The sequence below is a fragment of the Scatophagus argus genome, chromosome 20 (genome assembly GCF_020382885.2).
Source record: "Scatophagus argus isolate fScaArg1 chromosome 20, fScaArg1.pri, whole genome shotgun sequence".
Lineage (NCBI taxonomy): Eukaryota > Metazoa > Chordata > Actinopteri > Scatophagidae > Scatophagus > Scatophagus argus.
Window position 1 is genome coordinate 2410299 of NC_058512.1, and position 15857 is coordinate 2426155.

A 15857-nucleotide genomic window follows, 5' to 3' on the forward strand; every position below is an offset into this window, starting at 1 on the left:
GTTCCCCCATCACACATCACAGGTAACATGTAGTAGAAAACATTTCTGAGAGGGAAGGAAGTTTTACGTTACAACACGGATTCAGCTGCTCGACATTTGTGTCCTGCCTCTGAGCGGGTGTCGTTCACTTTTCTACAGCTAGATGGCAGTGTGTACCAATCCCATGAGATCAGAGGGACGTTCAAGCCTCCATTAACTGGGGAAAACCAAGTAGTTTTAGCAAATGTTTCCCCTTGCATTTATCTAAATTATAAGTGTAATTCTTGAAAGACAAAATCATATCATTTGTTTGCGTGATTTCAGTTCTCTCTTCCCAAAATTTTCTTCTCACTTCCTCTTATTTCTCTCCTCCTTCTTGTGACTCCTGCTTTCATGTTGACCTGCTCTCCCTCCACATCTTCCTCCTCCACTCTGCATTCTCCTCCTCCTCCTCTCTGTGTCTCCCCTGTTAACACACACACACACACACACACACATCACCCTCGCTGTGTCTACTCCTGCTCCCCCGATTGAGACGACACGCAGTGTAGGGCCTGTGACCTTCATGGTGGCTCAGATCTGCGGCTGGCACTGATTTCTGATTTAGTGTCGATCCGCCGCGCTTGTCAGGGGCTGCGAGGTGCTTTCCATGCGGTAATAGAAAAGCTCAAGGGCAGCTCGAGAAGGGAGGAGGGTTGGGGAGAGGGATTGTTTGAGGTGGAGTGAATGGGTTTTAGATTTGGGGATGGGTGAAGCTCTGTTTGTTTAACTGTCAGACGTCTGAATGAACAGGTCAAGTATGTAGACTCTGGAGAAGTTGTTTTTGATTCAGTGTACAATTAATTCAAAGGATGTGAAGGAATGTGACTCAAGTACAAAAGCAAAAAGACTACAGTCATGCTGGCGGCTTTGTGAGGCCGGCACAGCAGTACTTTAAGCTGAATGTCAGTCTGCTAACATGCTGTATATAATGTTTGCCTTTGCATGCTACCATTTACTAATTTTAATTTTAACATTGGACAAATATCTGTGCCAAATCTCATGACAATCCATCCAATAGCTGATGTGAAATTTCTTCGAGAATCAAAAATGTGAACCTCGTGGTGGCAGAGGATCACCAAAGTCATTATGATTCAGCCTCAGGGTGCCATGAATGTCTGTACAATTTCATGATAATTCCTCAGATAGTTGTTGAGATGTATCAGTCAGAAAAAGCCAACCAACAAACCACCACCCTTAAAAAGCACAGTAACCACGTGGTGGCTCAGTCAGACGCTCACCAAGGTCAGTAGGATACATCATCTGATCACCACGTACATCTGAGTTAGACTTTGTTGATGGCACCAGACGAAAAGTCAGAGTTCACAAACGGCAGGCGAGAGCAGGAAGGGAGGCGAGGCAGAGATTCATTCGGTGGTTCCTGAGTGCAGTGGCCTCGGTCGGGTGTAGACGAGGTGTCAGCTATGACCAATGGCAGGAATCAGCTAAGAGGTGAAATCATGATGCGGTGGCCACCAAAACACTCGCAGCTATAGAGACCGGACTCAGAGGGAACACAGCCTGATCTCGTCCTCCTATCTCCACCCTGTGAAGAAAACAAATGGTTATGATGATGGAGAAGGAATTAAGCTGTAATTTAACAACGGGGCCAGCAGCGATGTTCAATAACGGGGCTCCCTCCCTCGCTGCTCGGAGGGGTCTTGTAGAAGAGTCTCATCCTTGACCAACACACTTCACTGTCCCCCTTCATCAGACTTTCGCTGTGTTCTGCTTTGCCTCCGGTGGCCTCTTCCTCATGTGAGATCCGCACTCAACACACACAGGATACCAATGACCATATAGTCCAACAACTTCCTGTTTCAAAAATATAGCTTCCCTCATCAGTTTTGTTTTATGTTAACAGTGTGTTCAATGTTTCTTGACTTGTCACTCATTCAGAAGTCCATTCATTGAGTCAGGAAATATATGTACCCTTAGGGCTCATCCATGTAGCTCATTTAAAATTTCAACAGCAACGTCTCTTACCGGTTTTCCTAGAAGAACTCACTGTCATGTGCGTCTTTGTATGCATATTATTCTCTATAGTCTGTAGTCTTAACTGAGCCTTTAAACTTGTTTGTGCCATAAGACATAATTAAAACAAAGCGGATGTGGGTCTGATTAGACTCTATAGGACACTTAATCCAAAGGATCATGGTCTAAAGCTGACCAGGGAAGATGTCTGAGCGTATTCAGGCTTGTCACTTTGATTTGTCACATGAGTATGACTGTAATTGCTGTGTTTCAGTCCTCATAGGTTAATTACAAGCCTTGACCTATTACATACACACACGTGGACACTCGCACACTTCAGACATGGGGATGAAGGGATTGTTTTTGTGCAAATCCAAAAAGTTGGAAGAGATACACAGTGATGTAAAGATGTCATTTCTTTGCTACTTGACATCATCTTCCACTCTGTCTCACTGATCGTTGCTGTCTGCCTCCCTCCTCCTCCCCCCTCTTCCTCCCTCACTCATTTGGTGACCCACTAATGTTCTGTTCATTTTCTCTTATGAATAGATAATGGGCAAAAATCAAATCTCTTCATTTGCATGTAATACAATTAAGACCTTTTCAAACAATGACAAATGGAGGGAGCAGCGAGATGTCAGTCAGCCTCGTCAGCGAGAGAGCAAAGACAGCATCGGAGAACCCCTTCATTTTAACGAAAATTAATAAAACCTTCAAATGGAATTTTCTCACCACCATCTGGCATAACAGTCACCAAGACACTGCTAGACTCTGCCTGTCAAATAAAATTACACTTCTCATGAATTCGGTCTCATGGCGTGGATGTGAAGCAACCAATGTAGCTATACCTCCAAAAACGCCAAAGGATTACATTTTCTTCAGTCAATAATGATGGGATGTGGGGCCCAAACTGATCTCAGAGATGCCCAAGTGTTTGGAGTACTGGTGACTTCTGCCTTTATCCACAGTGATATCAGCTCCAGGGTTTAGCTCATGTAGATGTTACAGCTGATAACTGTTGTTAGAACTGTTGGTTCACACGCTAATGTGCATTCAAACTATTTTAGGTTGTGTCATTTGAATCTGTTCTCCATACCAATCACTTTATGCCAAGCTAAAGAGCTGCTAGCAATGGCTTCATGATTAGGAAGTGATATCGAGCTTATAGCTATCGATGAGAAAGCAAATAAGCTTATTTCTCCAAATTAAAAACAACTGGTTCAAAGTGGAGGTTCACATTTTTGTCTCTCAACAGGTGATTGATTGATTGTTCTATGCAAAAATGCTTTCTATGCTTCAATATGTGTTTTTAACAGTTTGAAACTCCTTCTTTCACAACATTGTTTCCTTGCTGACCAGAATGCTAACTTGATGGCTGCTTGGTGTGGCTCATTTTGACTGCTGAAGCCTCATGTTAGCAGTAGCTAAACTTTCAACTGTATTTATGCAGACAAAAAAAATCTCAGCCCACATCTTTAATGTAGGAGTTCAACATTTTTGGGATATTTGCTGTCACATTTTCTTGCCAAGTGTTAAATGAGGAGACTGATGCTCACATGTCTTTAGAGCTTGAGCCAACAACTGGTTAGCCTAGCTTAGCGTAAAAACTGGAGATACTGTATCACACACATGTGATACTGGAGATGGAAGTAAACAGCTAGCCAGGTTCCATCACCACCTCTGATGCTCACAGTTAACATGTGTTGTTTATTTTTATTTTGTACAAAAACTGTAACTGTAAAAACAACAACTTTGTGGCTTTCGGCGTGTTGATGCGCCAAATGTGTCTTGGCTGGATGCAGCGACTTCCTGGACTCTTGTCTTCACGCTACAGTTTTTGAACAGATTAAATAAAAAAGATCTAACATATTAGTTTGTGATCTTTTGTAGTGCTGAGAGGTGGATTTTGACTTTTGAACAGAACCAGGCTGGCTGTTTCCCTTTGTTTCAGGCCTTTAGGCTAAGCTAAGCTAACCACCAGTTAGCTATAGATTGTACTACTGGTACTTTGCTAACATAGTCACAACAACCCGAACCTTTGCAAGAAAGTGTTTTGATTTCTGATGCAGTATACTATTAGAAATGCACATACTTTTGTTCGGTGTTATACACAAATCCAAACATGTGGACATACACACAAAAACCACACGCTACATACATACAAACACACACACACTAAACGCCTCTCTCCCACACGCACATACAGAAACTCTCACACAGGAAAATTAATGAGCTCTCATTCATAATCCAGGATAGAGAGAGCCATATTCACCCTTGGATGGTTTATTGACTGATTTCATTTATTTGTGTGGGATAAATAGGAGGTAAACATTGGCTCGCTCTCACATTTTCCGCGACACACTCGCTGCACAGCATTCTGGGAGAAATGATCCCACCAACAGCAGGGTCACTGATTGGCTACCACGTCAGTGTGTGACAAATTACCCAATGAGAAATAGGTTACCCATTTCCACAAACTAATTAACCTGGGTGATAGTGAAACAAATTATTACATTTATGTAATATTATTTCACATCTGTCACCAGACTACAAAAATCTTTATCCCTGTGCTTCCAAGCCCTCGATCACGTCTTCTTTGTGATTAGAAACACAACCAGACATCATGAAATCCCTGCACGTAGCACATGCATGTACTGTATAGCACATGAAGATCATATTATTTTAAACGGTTTAAATTTTGTACTAAAAATAGGAATCATTTTTATTTTTTGCCAGTCGCAGAAGGTTTACACATACTCAGAGCAGTGGTTTCCAATGTGGGGATCAACACCTTTTCACCCTTATATTTTCTGTCTATAAAATAATCTTTCCTCAAATAAAGTGAACATTAACTGCTCAAAATTCACATGAAACCAGCGCTAAGGGGACGAAAAGGTTGGGAGTCGCTTAAAGAACAAATCTGACACACTAACTGCAAAACAAGTGAACTCAAATCAATTCAAGTCTGTTCCCCTTTAATGAGATGGTGTTTAATATGAACCACTTACTAAAACATTAGTCATGGGTTAAAAGAGAAAGATAACAGAAAGCTGAACTAAACAGAGAGCATGTGCAGCGCAAAGACATCAGTCAGGAGTCACAGGAAGTCCTTTAAAAAATATCTATAGTTTCCACTGTTGCACATGCTCAGCAATGTGACCACTCAAATGAAAGGTTAAAACCAAAACATGGATAACGTGTTCCATGTGGGCCGCAGACACCAGTAGTCTGCAGTAGCTGAAGCAAATTATTTTATTTAATTAAGTAAAAATGCGTTTGTCTTAAAGCTAATGGAGGTTCGGTCTCTCCTCCAGTTTAGCGCCGTCACACGCCTGATGGGCGAAGTGTCAAAATCGATGCAGCAGGACCAGAGGTGTGTTTTTATTATTTCACTCAGTCTTCCCTCCTTGTCAGAACCTTGTGCCTACATTACCCACAATGCAACTGAGACGCCAAAAGTTCAGTCAGAGATCCACGTGTGTTGTGCCGGTAGCGGCTAACGTAGCATCGAGTGCAGCTGCAGGACGCATGTCTTCCTGATTCCGCATCCATGGATATTTTTCTCATTTTCAAACTCGTAGTGTTGAGGCCCAACAAATGCTGACTCAAGTGACATCACAGCACCCCAAAATGTGCCGCAGCTGAAGGCTGAAAAATCCAAGCACGCCTTTAGCATCCCCTCTCAGCTTCAGTCTCATTCCACAGGCTCTCACAACTCAGTGGATGACTGAAAGGTGACATTCCACCATTTCCAGAGGATGATCGTGTTCTCCCTGGAGGAACAAGAGGAGCCCAAGGTGGGCGGGTGTAAAACTAATTAGCCAGGCTTTGTACATTTAATGATTTCCAACATGCTGTTTAATTTTGGTCTGTGATTGACAGCTGATTAATTAGATCTACTTTTTTTCTATATACCCGTTGATAAAAATGAATCAATGTGAACTTTAAACATGACCAGAACTTGAGAGAACCTGGTATTTTCTCGGAATTAAATGATATCGAAAAGTACAGAAAAGCTTCCTGAGCCTTTGGAAAAATGTAAAGATTAACTCAGCTAAATAAAAAGTATGAATGCCTCCACATATATGTGTTTAGGAGGGAAACAAGCACATAAATACAATCATAAATGGTTATGCTTAATTTACTGTCAAAATAAGCCAGGACGTAGCATCTGTGACAGGAAGTGCCTCCTACAAGCCTTGGTCAGCTCTAAACATGAGGCCATTGACGCTGTTGGCAAGTGAGCATAAAAATCACGGAGTTCTTATGGTTGAAGCGAAGACGAGATGGAAAGTCTCTCTGACTGGTTATGAAATGCAAACTTGACTGAACCCAATGAAGGAAATAGACAAGAGATCAAGTCAAACATCAACATTTAGGATCCCAGCTTGACTAAGTGTTAAACCAGTGAGCTGCTGGGATTAAAGTCTCGTACACCAGGATTAACAAAGCCAGCAGAGCTTTCACAGGCCTGAGCACATTTCCTCATAAAAACCAGAGGATGTGCTGGTTGTGTCAGCACGAGCACCGTGACGCCGCATCTTTTAGCCATATTTCACTGCTCCCGTGTGTGTAAAATTTAAACCTGCTAAAAGATAAAAGGTGCAGGATTTCCCTCTGAAATGTCCTGAAGAACAGACACGAGTTACACAAAATACAGAGAGAAGAGTGAATATCACAACGTGGTGCCAGAGGTTTGCATTTCTGCTGCTAGAAGAACAGATTTCACCTGTTTAATGCTGCTTAGGTCAACTGTTGGCAGGCTTACTCCATCTTCGCTGCAGAAACCGTCCCTGTGACGTGCAGATGAGGTCACTCATCTGCTGATGTCATGTCATGATGTCATAAAATTTGATTCAGTTTAACCTGGAGGTTTGAAACCGGTCGGGACATGATTTCGGCTAAGTTACAGCTGGAAGCCACGCATCTCCAGGTCTGGTTGGAATTTCTCTGAGAGAAACTAAGCTGGATTAAGTTTTTCATTGTGGTTTAAGTTAAAAAACGTGGTTTCTACAGGCCAGCTGCGAACCGCTTGAACAAAGGAGGGTTGATTCGTGATGTGACATAATCGAAAATGAGTTTTATTTGATCATTTACATTTAATTGATATAAACATGTCCATGAAACAAAATGGTTCAAACATTTAATAAGAAAGTCATATTTGATAATAAGCACAGACAGAATTTTGGAAACAGAAGTTATCACAAACTGACCAAATGGGAACAAGAGTGCTTCCGCTACACAAAACATCCTATTTAACAGATTATAGTTAAGTCAGTTTCCATGTCTTAATTTATAGTATGTCCCTTATTTTTTATTATCTTTATTTATTTATTCTTTTGCCCTGGACAGCACATGCAGTCAAGTCCTCTTCCATGTTGTCCTGATTGTAGTCAAATCAGCTTCCGTGTCTCTTCAGGTGAATCTTTCGTGCTCTTGTAAACCTCCAGGTGTGTGACTCCGTGCATCCCTTTGGCCCTTGGTGGAAAAAAAGGGAATGTGCTTCGTGTCTCAAAGTATCCACAGAATTTGTCTTCGAAAACCGTCAGTCACCAAGCAAAAAGTCACTGCAGAGCCCTGCGGCGATGAGGGCTGCATGTGCCAAATCAATAAATACAGAACAAACCGATAAGTTAATTTAAATAGACAAATAAATAGTCGTCATAGGCTACATGCGAAATCATAAATTAGAGCTTAAAAGAGATCAGTCGTATGCTCGGCCAACAGGCCTGACAAACAGCTTCAGCCTTCCCTCCCGCGCGTGAGGAAAAGCCGCCAGGTGTGCAGCTCTGCCATTCGAACAAATATCCTGTTTGTACTTTTCCCGGTGCACCGTTTGGATGGATTGGATGAGTAAGAACTAAATACAGAGGATCTCTGCGTGAGTGAAAGAAAAGCTCTTCCCCCCGGCCTCGTCACTAGGTGAAACTCATGGAAACTGTGTGCTCGAGCGCTTTGCGGCGCAGCGAGGCGATGCTTGTCCCTCTCCAGACGTCACTGTCCGGGGAGCTACACAGCTGAGGCGAGCCGGTCACGTTGGTCGGGCCCGACAGGGACGCGGGTACCATCCCGGGGAAAGTGGGCTGGTAGAGGTGTGACTGGAGCCCGGAGCCGTTTGACGACATGTTGGATAAACCCATGGAGTTGGGCGGCGGCCCTGCGCCGAGGCTGCACTGGGACAGGGACTGCGCCATGGCCTGCTGGCGGCCCAGAGCCGGCGGTAGCTGCAGCTGAGACACCCCGGGCATCCCTGCCGTGGCCCAGCGGGTGTCGTTGGCGTGGAAGGAGCAGAGGCTGTCGCCCATGGCCGCCGCTGCCGCCGCGGCGGACGGGAACTGGGGCAGGCCGTGGTGCGTCGGCAGGAGGGTTCCCGGAGCCCGGAACACGTTGGTGGTCTTCTTGCGCTTCTTCCACTTGGCGCGTCGGTTCTGGAACCAGACCTGCAGACGGAGACGCGGTGAGTTAGCAGGGGCAGACGTGATGGCTGCACTGACAGGCGGTCTCATCAGAGGTTATGACATCAGTCTGAGATCAGCAACAGACAATAAATCAGCTGCAGGAAAACACCGATTTATGTTTGCTGCAGGATCCTGTCAGCTTCTCACCTTTAAACTGTGCGTAAACGTCCCAGATTAATAAAAACTAAATGAATATCACGTGCGTAATTTTAGTATTTTGTTCTTCTCTGAGTCTCGACTGAACAGCGTCAAAGAAGCGTTTCAGAGTCTCCATAACAAAAGCTCCGTTTTGATTTTTGTACGTCGAATGGTCTCAAAATGTTCACGTTTTAAGGTGAATTGTAGGAGTTTTTGCCTCAGTGAATCAATCAAAAATATTACAGCCCGCATCAATATTTTTGTGTGACTTTCAGCAGATGGAGAGGTTTTGTTTTTGTTTATGACAGATTACTTTTTTTTCAAATTATTTAAAAACCACACTTTGGGATTCGTGCTGCTTTGGGAGGAGCCACTGAACTCAGATAATAAAGATCATGTTATTTCGGTGTTCGGGAGTCCTTGAGCTGCTGCAGGTTCGCCTGTAAACGGGCGCGTCTATGATTAATGTGAGGATTTGCTTGAGAAAGTGGGGCGCAGTAATAAGAACGGGACAATCTCAGTCTCTTTCCTGCCGCGTAGCCAGCCGTGAAATCCGGCCTGAAATGCATTACACTTCAAAGGAAAGAAAACGCAATCTCTCATTCCGTTTAAAAAGACGGAGTGCGCACTCAGCGCGTCCGGCATGAAGACGTGGGGAGCTGAGACAGGCCCATCGCTAAACCTGAACCTGGACCTGCCTCTCGTTCCAGCCGCACTGCAGACGAGCTTCATTTCACTCATTTTTATTTTATGGAGATACAGAAACTGGATCGACTCGTGCAGTAATAATAATGATGATTATTTCACATGTGAGCGACCAAAGCGCATTTGATCTCCTGATGTGAAGGAGACTTCAGTCGAGCTGTGAAAGTTGATTCACGTCTGTTAACGAAGCCGGTTTCAGTGCACAGTCGGTTTTATCTGAGGCGATTAATCGGCTGCAATAAAGCTGCAATCATCATCATCATCATCATCATCAGGTTCCCCGCGGATTCATCAGATGAGATGGACATCATGTGGGCCAGCTTTTGGATCAGGCACAATCTAGTCGCCGCAGGAACGACGTGGTTTAATCAAACCAAATAAAACGAGTTGTTTTTATTCTCCTTGAGAGCCTCAAATCCCGCGACGTGAGAGGACGTGACTGAACGTGTTATAACCTTTAATAACCTTTAATTTGTTGGTAATTGGCTCTCTTGTGGAAACAAATAGATGCTCCTTCAGCTGTCATACTTTTGTTTTCTAACAAAATAAATAGAATTTTAATTGTGGGATATAATAAAAATGTGTATTTAATATTTTTGCACATACATCGTTATTTCACTGTTGCCGGAAGCTAAATAAAGACTATAAACAAGAAGCTCTTTTTTCTGTTTATTTACTATTTAATGCCTAAAATTAAAGATCACATTTCCCTCTAGACGTAAAAGTAAAATCAAATTTACAGTTTAAATTTACATTTAATTCATCCGTGTTTTTATATCCGTGATATGTGATTAAAGATACAACTGCAGAAATAATTAGTAGCTAAGGACGACTTATTTGATTGTTGAGTCATAATAAAAAATAAAGAGTAAAACAAAAGGTTGCTGTTACAGGAAGGATTTAATGTCCCTGAATGCAACTCTTAGTTTGTTTTTGTGGCAGAATCAGGGCCGCATTAGTACGATTTTCTTTTGTTTATTTTAGAGTTGATGCACATTTATTTTTTAAAGGATTTTTTAAATTCATACTCGGGTGTTTTCTGTTTTGTTTCGCGGCGTTTTAGATCCTAAAACGTGCCCAGACGCCAGACTCGACTCCTCTCGTCTCCTCTCATTTCCTCCGCTGCTGATCCAGTCCGCTCCGGCCGTCCTACCTGCACTCTGGACTCCGTCAGGCCGATCCTCAGCGCCAGCTCCTCCCGCATGAAGATGTCCGGGTAGTGCGTTTTGGCGAAGCTCCTCTCCAGCTCGTTGAGCTGCGCCGGAGTGAAGCGGGTCCGGTGCCGCTTCTGTTTCTGGGCCTGCTGCCCTCCGGACTGGTTCGGGTTGTTGTTCTGCTGCTGCTGATGCTGCTGCTGCTTCTCCTGCTCTTTGCTGCTGACCTGCACCGGGTTGGATCCTCCGCCGCTGCTGATATCATCGCCCGGGAGCATCGTGGCCCCTTCCACTCCGTCCGGGCCCGGGCCGAGCTCCCCGGAGTGTCCCGGGTCAGGTCCTCCTCCGCCGAGCCTGCACTTCAGAGCCTCCCTGTGGCCCAGGAGCTCCGCCGCGGCATCCTTCATCCCTGCACAGAGAAGCACAGCTGGTGAGATTTGGACAGAAAAAGCCTCTGGCTACAGGAGGAGAAAAGGGACATGTTAGGCAAATACTGCGAGACTTCACACATGCAGAATACTTTACAGGCAAAAGGGAGGAATTGTGAGGAGCTGAAACATTATTTTAGCTGCTGAGAGAAAAAAGCTGCGCATGCATTAAAACACGAATTAAACTGCAGCTCCGGGGGACAGCATGCACATTACAATCTGCTCCTTAAATACTCTTAATTCAATCGGATCACAGCGATATCTTAGAAAATTGTTAAATCAAATTAAGCAGTAATATAATAATAATAATTACTTTTCCAATGAATTAAGCGAGTTTAGCTCACTTCAGTCACATTAAGATAATCTAAGAAGCAAATTGACAATTTTCTGAGCTTGATTTAAGATGAGAAGTGTCTCCAGCTTACAGTAGAGTTGAAGACCGGAGTTTGGTGATGATAACTCACCGAGGCGAGCATCCAGGAGGTCGGCATGAGATAGCATTGCGCACCGCTCCAGGGCGAAGTGCTATTCCAAAAAAAAGGAAAAAACCCTCTATGACTTTAACCTATTTAAGAAATATATATAGCCTAAATGAAAGCAAATTCGGTTTGTGGTTAAAAGGGAGGTTCGTTGCATTATAATGTAGTTTAGAGAAATGGGGAGGCGCTTAACAACGGAATGAACCCATGAGCTTCTCCAAACGAGGACCAATCAGAGTTGAAGCCTGAGGTATGTCAGCTTCAGCACCCCTCCACTGCACCTCCTCCTCCACCTCCTCCATCCTCTCACATCCACAAGTTCATTCCTCCTCATTCCCGTAATTGGCTTTGATTTCTCCTCCAAATTACATCCAATAAAATAACCTGATTTAATATCTGCGCGAAAGCTTCGACCCGTTCAAAGAAAATCTTGGATCACCACAATATTTGTTTAATTGTGCATACTGTTCTGCAGCCGTTTGCACAGAGAGCCACCTGAGCGAGGGCAGGAGTTATTAATGTGAGGAGGAAGCACATGGCTGCATTAACACACCTCCAGTGTGAGCTGGGTTCTGCAAGACCAAAGTGCATTTACTGTGACTGCGCTTTCATGGTACCGTCGACCTCTTTGGGACACCGGAGACCGACTGAACCTCCTCTAATGTCCCTGATTTCCCAGTCAGCCCAACAACAAACTTTATATTATTCTAACTAGACTCATTTTCAAGCCCATTAGGCTTTCATGTAATTAGTGGCAAATCCATACGCCTTTATTGCAAATATCAGAGTAAGATCAGTATGAATTAGTGGTAATTTACTCGTGTTTAGGCCCGACTGTCAAGAAGGGAGGGACTCGGTTTAAATGATGTGTGTGAGCAGATTAATTCGCCGGAAAGTGGAGGGAGTTTAAACATGAGCTCTGATGAAGGGACGCAGTTAATCCACCTGAGCAGTCAGACCCGCGCAAAAAGAACAAAAAAAACCCACTGGAGGAGCTTTGGATTTTTCTGTCTAAATCCAGCTTATTTACTGAGACAACAGACAAGAAATTTATTTTAAAAAAGGGGGGAAACAAAACAAAACGTGCTCCACTTGTCACAGAATAATCCACCTTTAGACTCAAATAGCACAACAGCTTTTTTGTCTCCAGACTGATAAATATTTAAGGACTAAAAGGAAAAAAAATCAGACTAGCCTCGGACAGATGTCGGGCCGTTTTGAGGGAGCAGGTTTATTTATTATGTGCTGAAAAAAAGGTGGCACAAAGGAGGCGTCCGAGCGTGAAGCCCCGGGCTCGTTTTGCCTTCTTTTGCCTCCGCTCAGCCTTTATTTGTCTGCAATCTGCTGGCACGACCGACCGACCGACAGACCGGGAGGCAGGGATGGAGGGATGGAGGGATGGAGGGATGGACGGGTGGAGGGAGTGTGTCTTCTCCGGACGCATCGGGCATGTGGAGGACACTTGGTCTCTGCGCTCATGTCTGCGTCTTTCTTCACCGGAGGAAAAGAAGAAGACGGGAGATGATTCTCATCCCTTCTGTGTCAAGGCTTTCATTTGTCTTTAGAGGCTGGACTTGAGGTAGATTTTTTAAAAAGAGGTTTAAGACTGGAACTAAGCGCTGTTTCTTTTAATTATTTTGTAATATATTAATGAGTTATAGAAACAGCAGTGAATAATTATGCTTGTGCACCGTCTCTGCTATTCTCGTTAATAAATTGCGCGTAAAATCCAGTGGTTTCCTTGCGGCAGCTTCTTCTTCTTCGCGGCGTTTGTCGGCGCGCCGGAAGCCTGTGAGGATAATTCAAAATCATCACATTGCGGATGATGGATTGCGCGCTTCATTTTACGACTTTTCAATAGCTGGCTGCTTTTATAGCTGTACAAACAGAAGTGAATGACTCCTCTCGTAGCAGCAGCTCATATTTAAGCCAAACGACAGAGAAGGCGATGATTTGATGCCGTTTGTGCTGTGGAAAAGGGCCTGAAACACCACCAACAAAAAGTAATTTATTTCATATATATTTTAAACAATTTGTTTATTATTTGCAAGCCTGAAAAGGGGGCAACTGTTTTTTTATGGTGGAAAGTGTTTTTTTTTTGTTGTTGTTGTTAAACAACATTGGCTGCCTGTAACACAATTCGTTTAGCTGGTTTTGTTTGTACAGATTGAATCTTGCAAGATTTCACGCTTTATTTAGAAAACGTGGATATTAAACATTTAATTCTGTGCACTGCAGACTTTTAAACCACAACCTATTGCTACTATTATTGGTTTATTCATTATTTCTATGAGCTAATTTGTTTGTTTGGTGGTAATTTATTCTCCCTGGATGTTGTTATTCCGATTAGATTCAATATATTTCGTTGCACTAATTCAAAGGCATCTTTTCACTCAGCAGTGCCAATAGATTGCGTGTGTGTGTGTGTGTGTGTGTGTGTGTGTGTGTGTTCGTGTGGTTTTGCTGAGATGATAAGGCTGTAATTAAAGGACCAAAGCTGCAGTGAGCTGCAGACTCCACTAACACGCTCACATCAATCTTCTCCACATATAAATAAAAATAGACAAACAAACAAACTGCAAGTTAATGCGGTGCATCTGAGTGGAAAGTAGACATTTTCACGCGTTGTGGAGATGAGGAGTGACTTTTAATAAAACCAGATAACATAACAGGCCTACTGTAAGTGTACCGGGAGGATTTATTTACCTCAGATCCGCGCGCGTGTGTGTGTGTGTGAGATCGCGGCTGGTGGACGGTGGCCGGCGGGGCTCGAACCTGTGACCTCCTGGTTGCACCACAGGCTCTCCACTAAGGGCCCTGGTGATTTTTTCCCCTTCTCTCCTCCTCCTCCTCCTCCTCCTCCCTCTCTCTGATACGCAGTCTGTATTCACTCAATTAGAGATTTCTGAGGAGAAAAACAATCGATCTTCCATCTGCACAAGCCCCAGTTTAACAAATGAGATTCTTGTTTCATGCAGCTGATTTGGTGACAGTCTGCCGGGGATTAGGAGTAATAAGTTGCTGTGTTGAAGAAGAGGAGAGCGACTCAGCTGCAACCACAGCGGGCTGCCGTGCGCCTGCAGCCAGCGGCACAAAGTTTGCCACGGACAAACTTTAGCGGCAGAAAGGGGCGGAGATCTGCTCTTCCGCATGGGCGGAAAACGCGTCGCTACAGCGACGGAGCGGCGACAACGTCAGCGCTCCCGCCGACAATAGGCCTAGCTCACACGATTACAAGCTATTTTAATACCAGTAAACTGGAAAAGAATTATAAATAAAGGTAGCAACGAAAGAAGAAATCAGATCGTTCAAGTTGAAATACGTAAGTGTGCTGCTATTCTAACGTTGGCTTAAGTAAAAACAGCTTAGGCCTGACTGTGAAGGGGAAACGGCCTTCATCTGTGTTAAATACATCCAACATCCAACACTGGATTTTTATTCCTTACAACATTTTCCTCTCAACCGTATTAGAGTCTGAAAAGTACAATTCTGAGGTAGTGGACTCTCTTGAAGTAAATGTACTCTGAGTTTGCGCAGCTGAACAGAACAGTCTCACATCCTCTCATTATTCTCCCACATTATTAGATTGGAAACGGCAGGTATAACTTGCTCCGAGGCTATGCAGGCCAGTTCGCTCAATTAGTGCTAATCTAAGGAGGCCTACAGTGTGTTTGGCCAGATAATTCACAGCACATCAGCAAAGAGGTCGAGTTTTGTCTGAGGAGGGAGTACAGAGTGAGTGATGCTCCAGAGAAACAACAAAGAAGTCAATATGTACTCAAGTACTGCACTGAAGTAGAATTCTGAGGTACTTGCACTTAATGCTATTTTACACTTCAGGTCCACTAAATTCAAGAGTGATGGGAGACAATATTGCAGTTTCTACTCCATGACGTTTATGTGACAGCTTTAGTTACTCGAGGCCTTTTCAGAATAAGAGTTCAAAAGCAAAACCGTGATGAGTTTCTAAAAGAAGACGCAGTTCAACAGATTACAGAGATAAATCATCCGCCTGCACAGCCACATTAAAACGCTGCATTCACGTTTGGACACAGTAATAAAAATGTCACCCCACTATATAGTGCTTCAATCTGGACACTTTAAACAAATTTATCCGGTAATCCTTCCAACTGCAGTAAAACAACTAAATGCAGGAGTATTCTGCAGTATGATACTTGTACTTGAATGTGGGATGTGAGTACTGCATGTTCAGAGCAGCCAGCAGCCCGCACGGGTCCTCTGGTCACATACAGCCAGATGTAGCGCCCCGCCGACGCATCTCATGCCTCAATTAGCGCCGCTGCCCTCTGCACGGACTCGATTAGGCCGTGATTTATCCGAAAGAAATATAATTATACCTCCAAATAAAATAATCAGCATTGAAGAGCGATTTCCTTAACGAGATGGAGCGGGGTAGATGCCACGGAGCAGCAGCGCCTCATTAGGGCGCTAATGAGACTTTGGGGTGATCCCGATAATTATCGAAATCTGTAAAATAAGGAT

At 43.8% G+C, this 15857-nt stretch overlaps 1 protein-coding gene across 1 annotated transcript; it reads right to left on the reverse strand.

The window, feature by feature from the left end:
• Positions 1–7058: 7058 nt before the first annotated feature.
• Positions 7059–14199, reverse strand: otpa (orthopedia homeobox a). Its single transcript, XM_046375494.1, has 3 exons — positions 11340–14199; positions 10447–10856; positions 7059–8432 (listed from the first exon to the last, which is right to left on the reverse strand). The coding sequence occupies exons 1-3, from the start codon at positions 11374–11376 to the stop codon at positions 7911–7913; spliced, it is 969 nt and encodes a 322-aa protein (XP_046231450.1). The 5' UTR covers positions 11377–14199; the 3' UTR covers positions 7059–7910.
• Positions 14200–15857: the final 1658 nt, after the last annotated feature.

Bases quoted from the DNA above. Each gene is read 5' to 3' on its own strand.
- otpa (XM_046375494.1), bottom strand. From the start codon at position 11,376: ATGCTATCTCATGCCGACCTCCTGGATGCTCGCCTCG. The intron at 10,857-11,339 runs GTGAGTTATCAT...TTCTCTGTGCAG, and splicing joins CCTCCTGGATGCTCGCCTCG to GGATGAAGGATGCCGCGGCG. The intron at 8,433-10,446 runs GTAGGACGGCCG...CTCCGTCTGCAG, and splicing joins TGACGGAGTCCAGAGTGCAG to GTCTGGTTCCAGAACCGACG.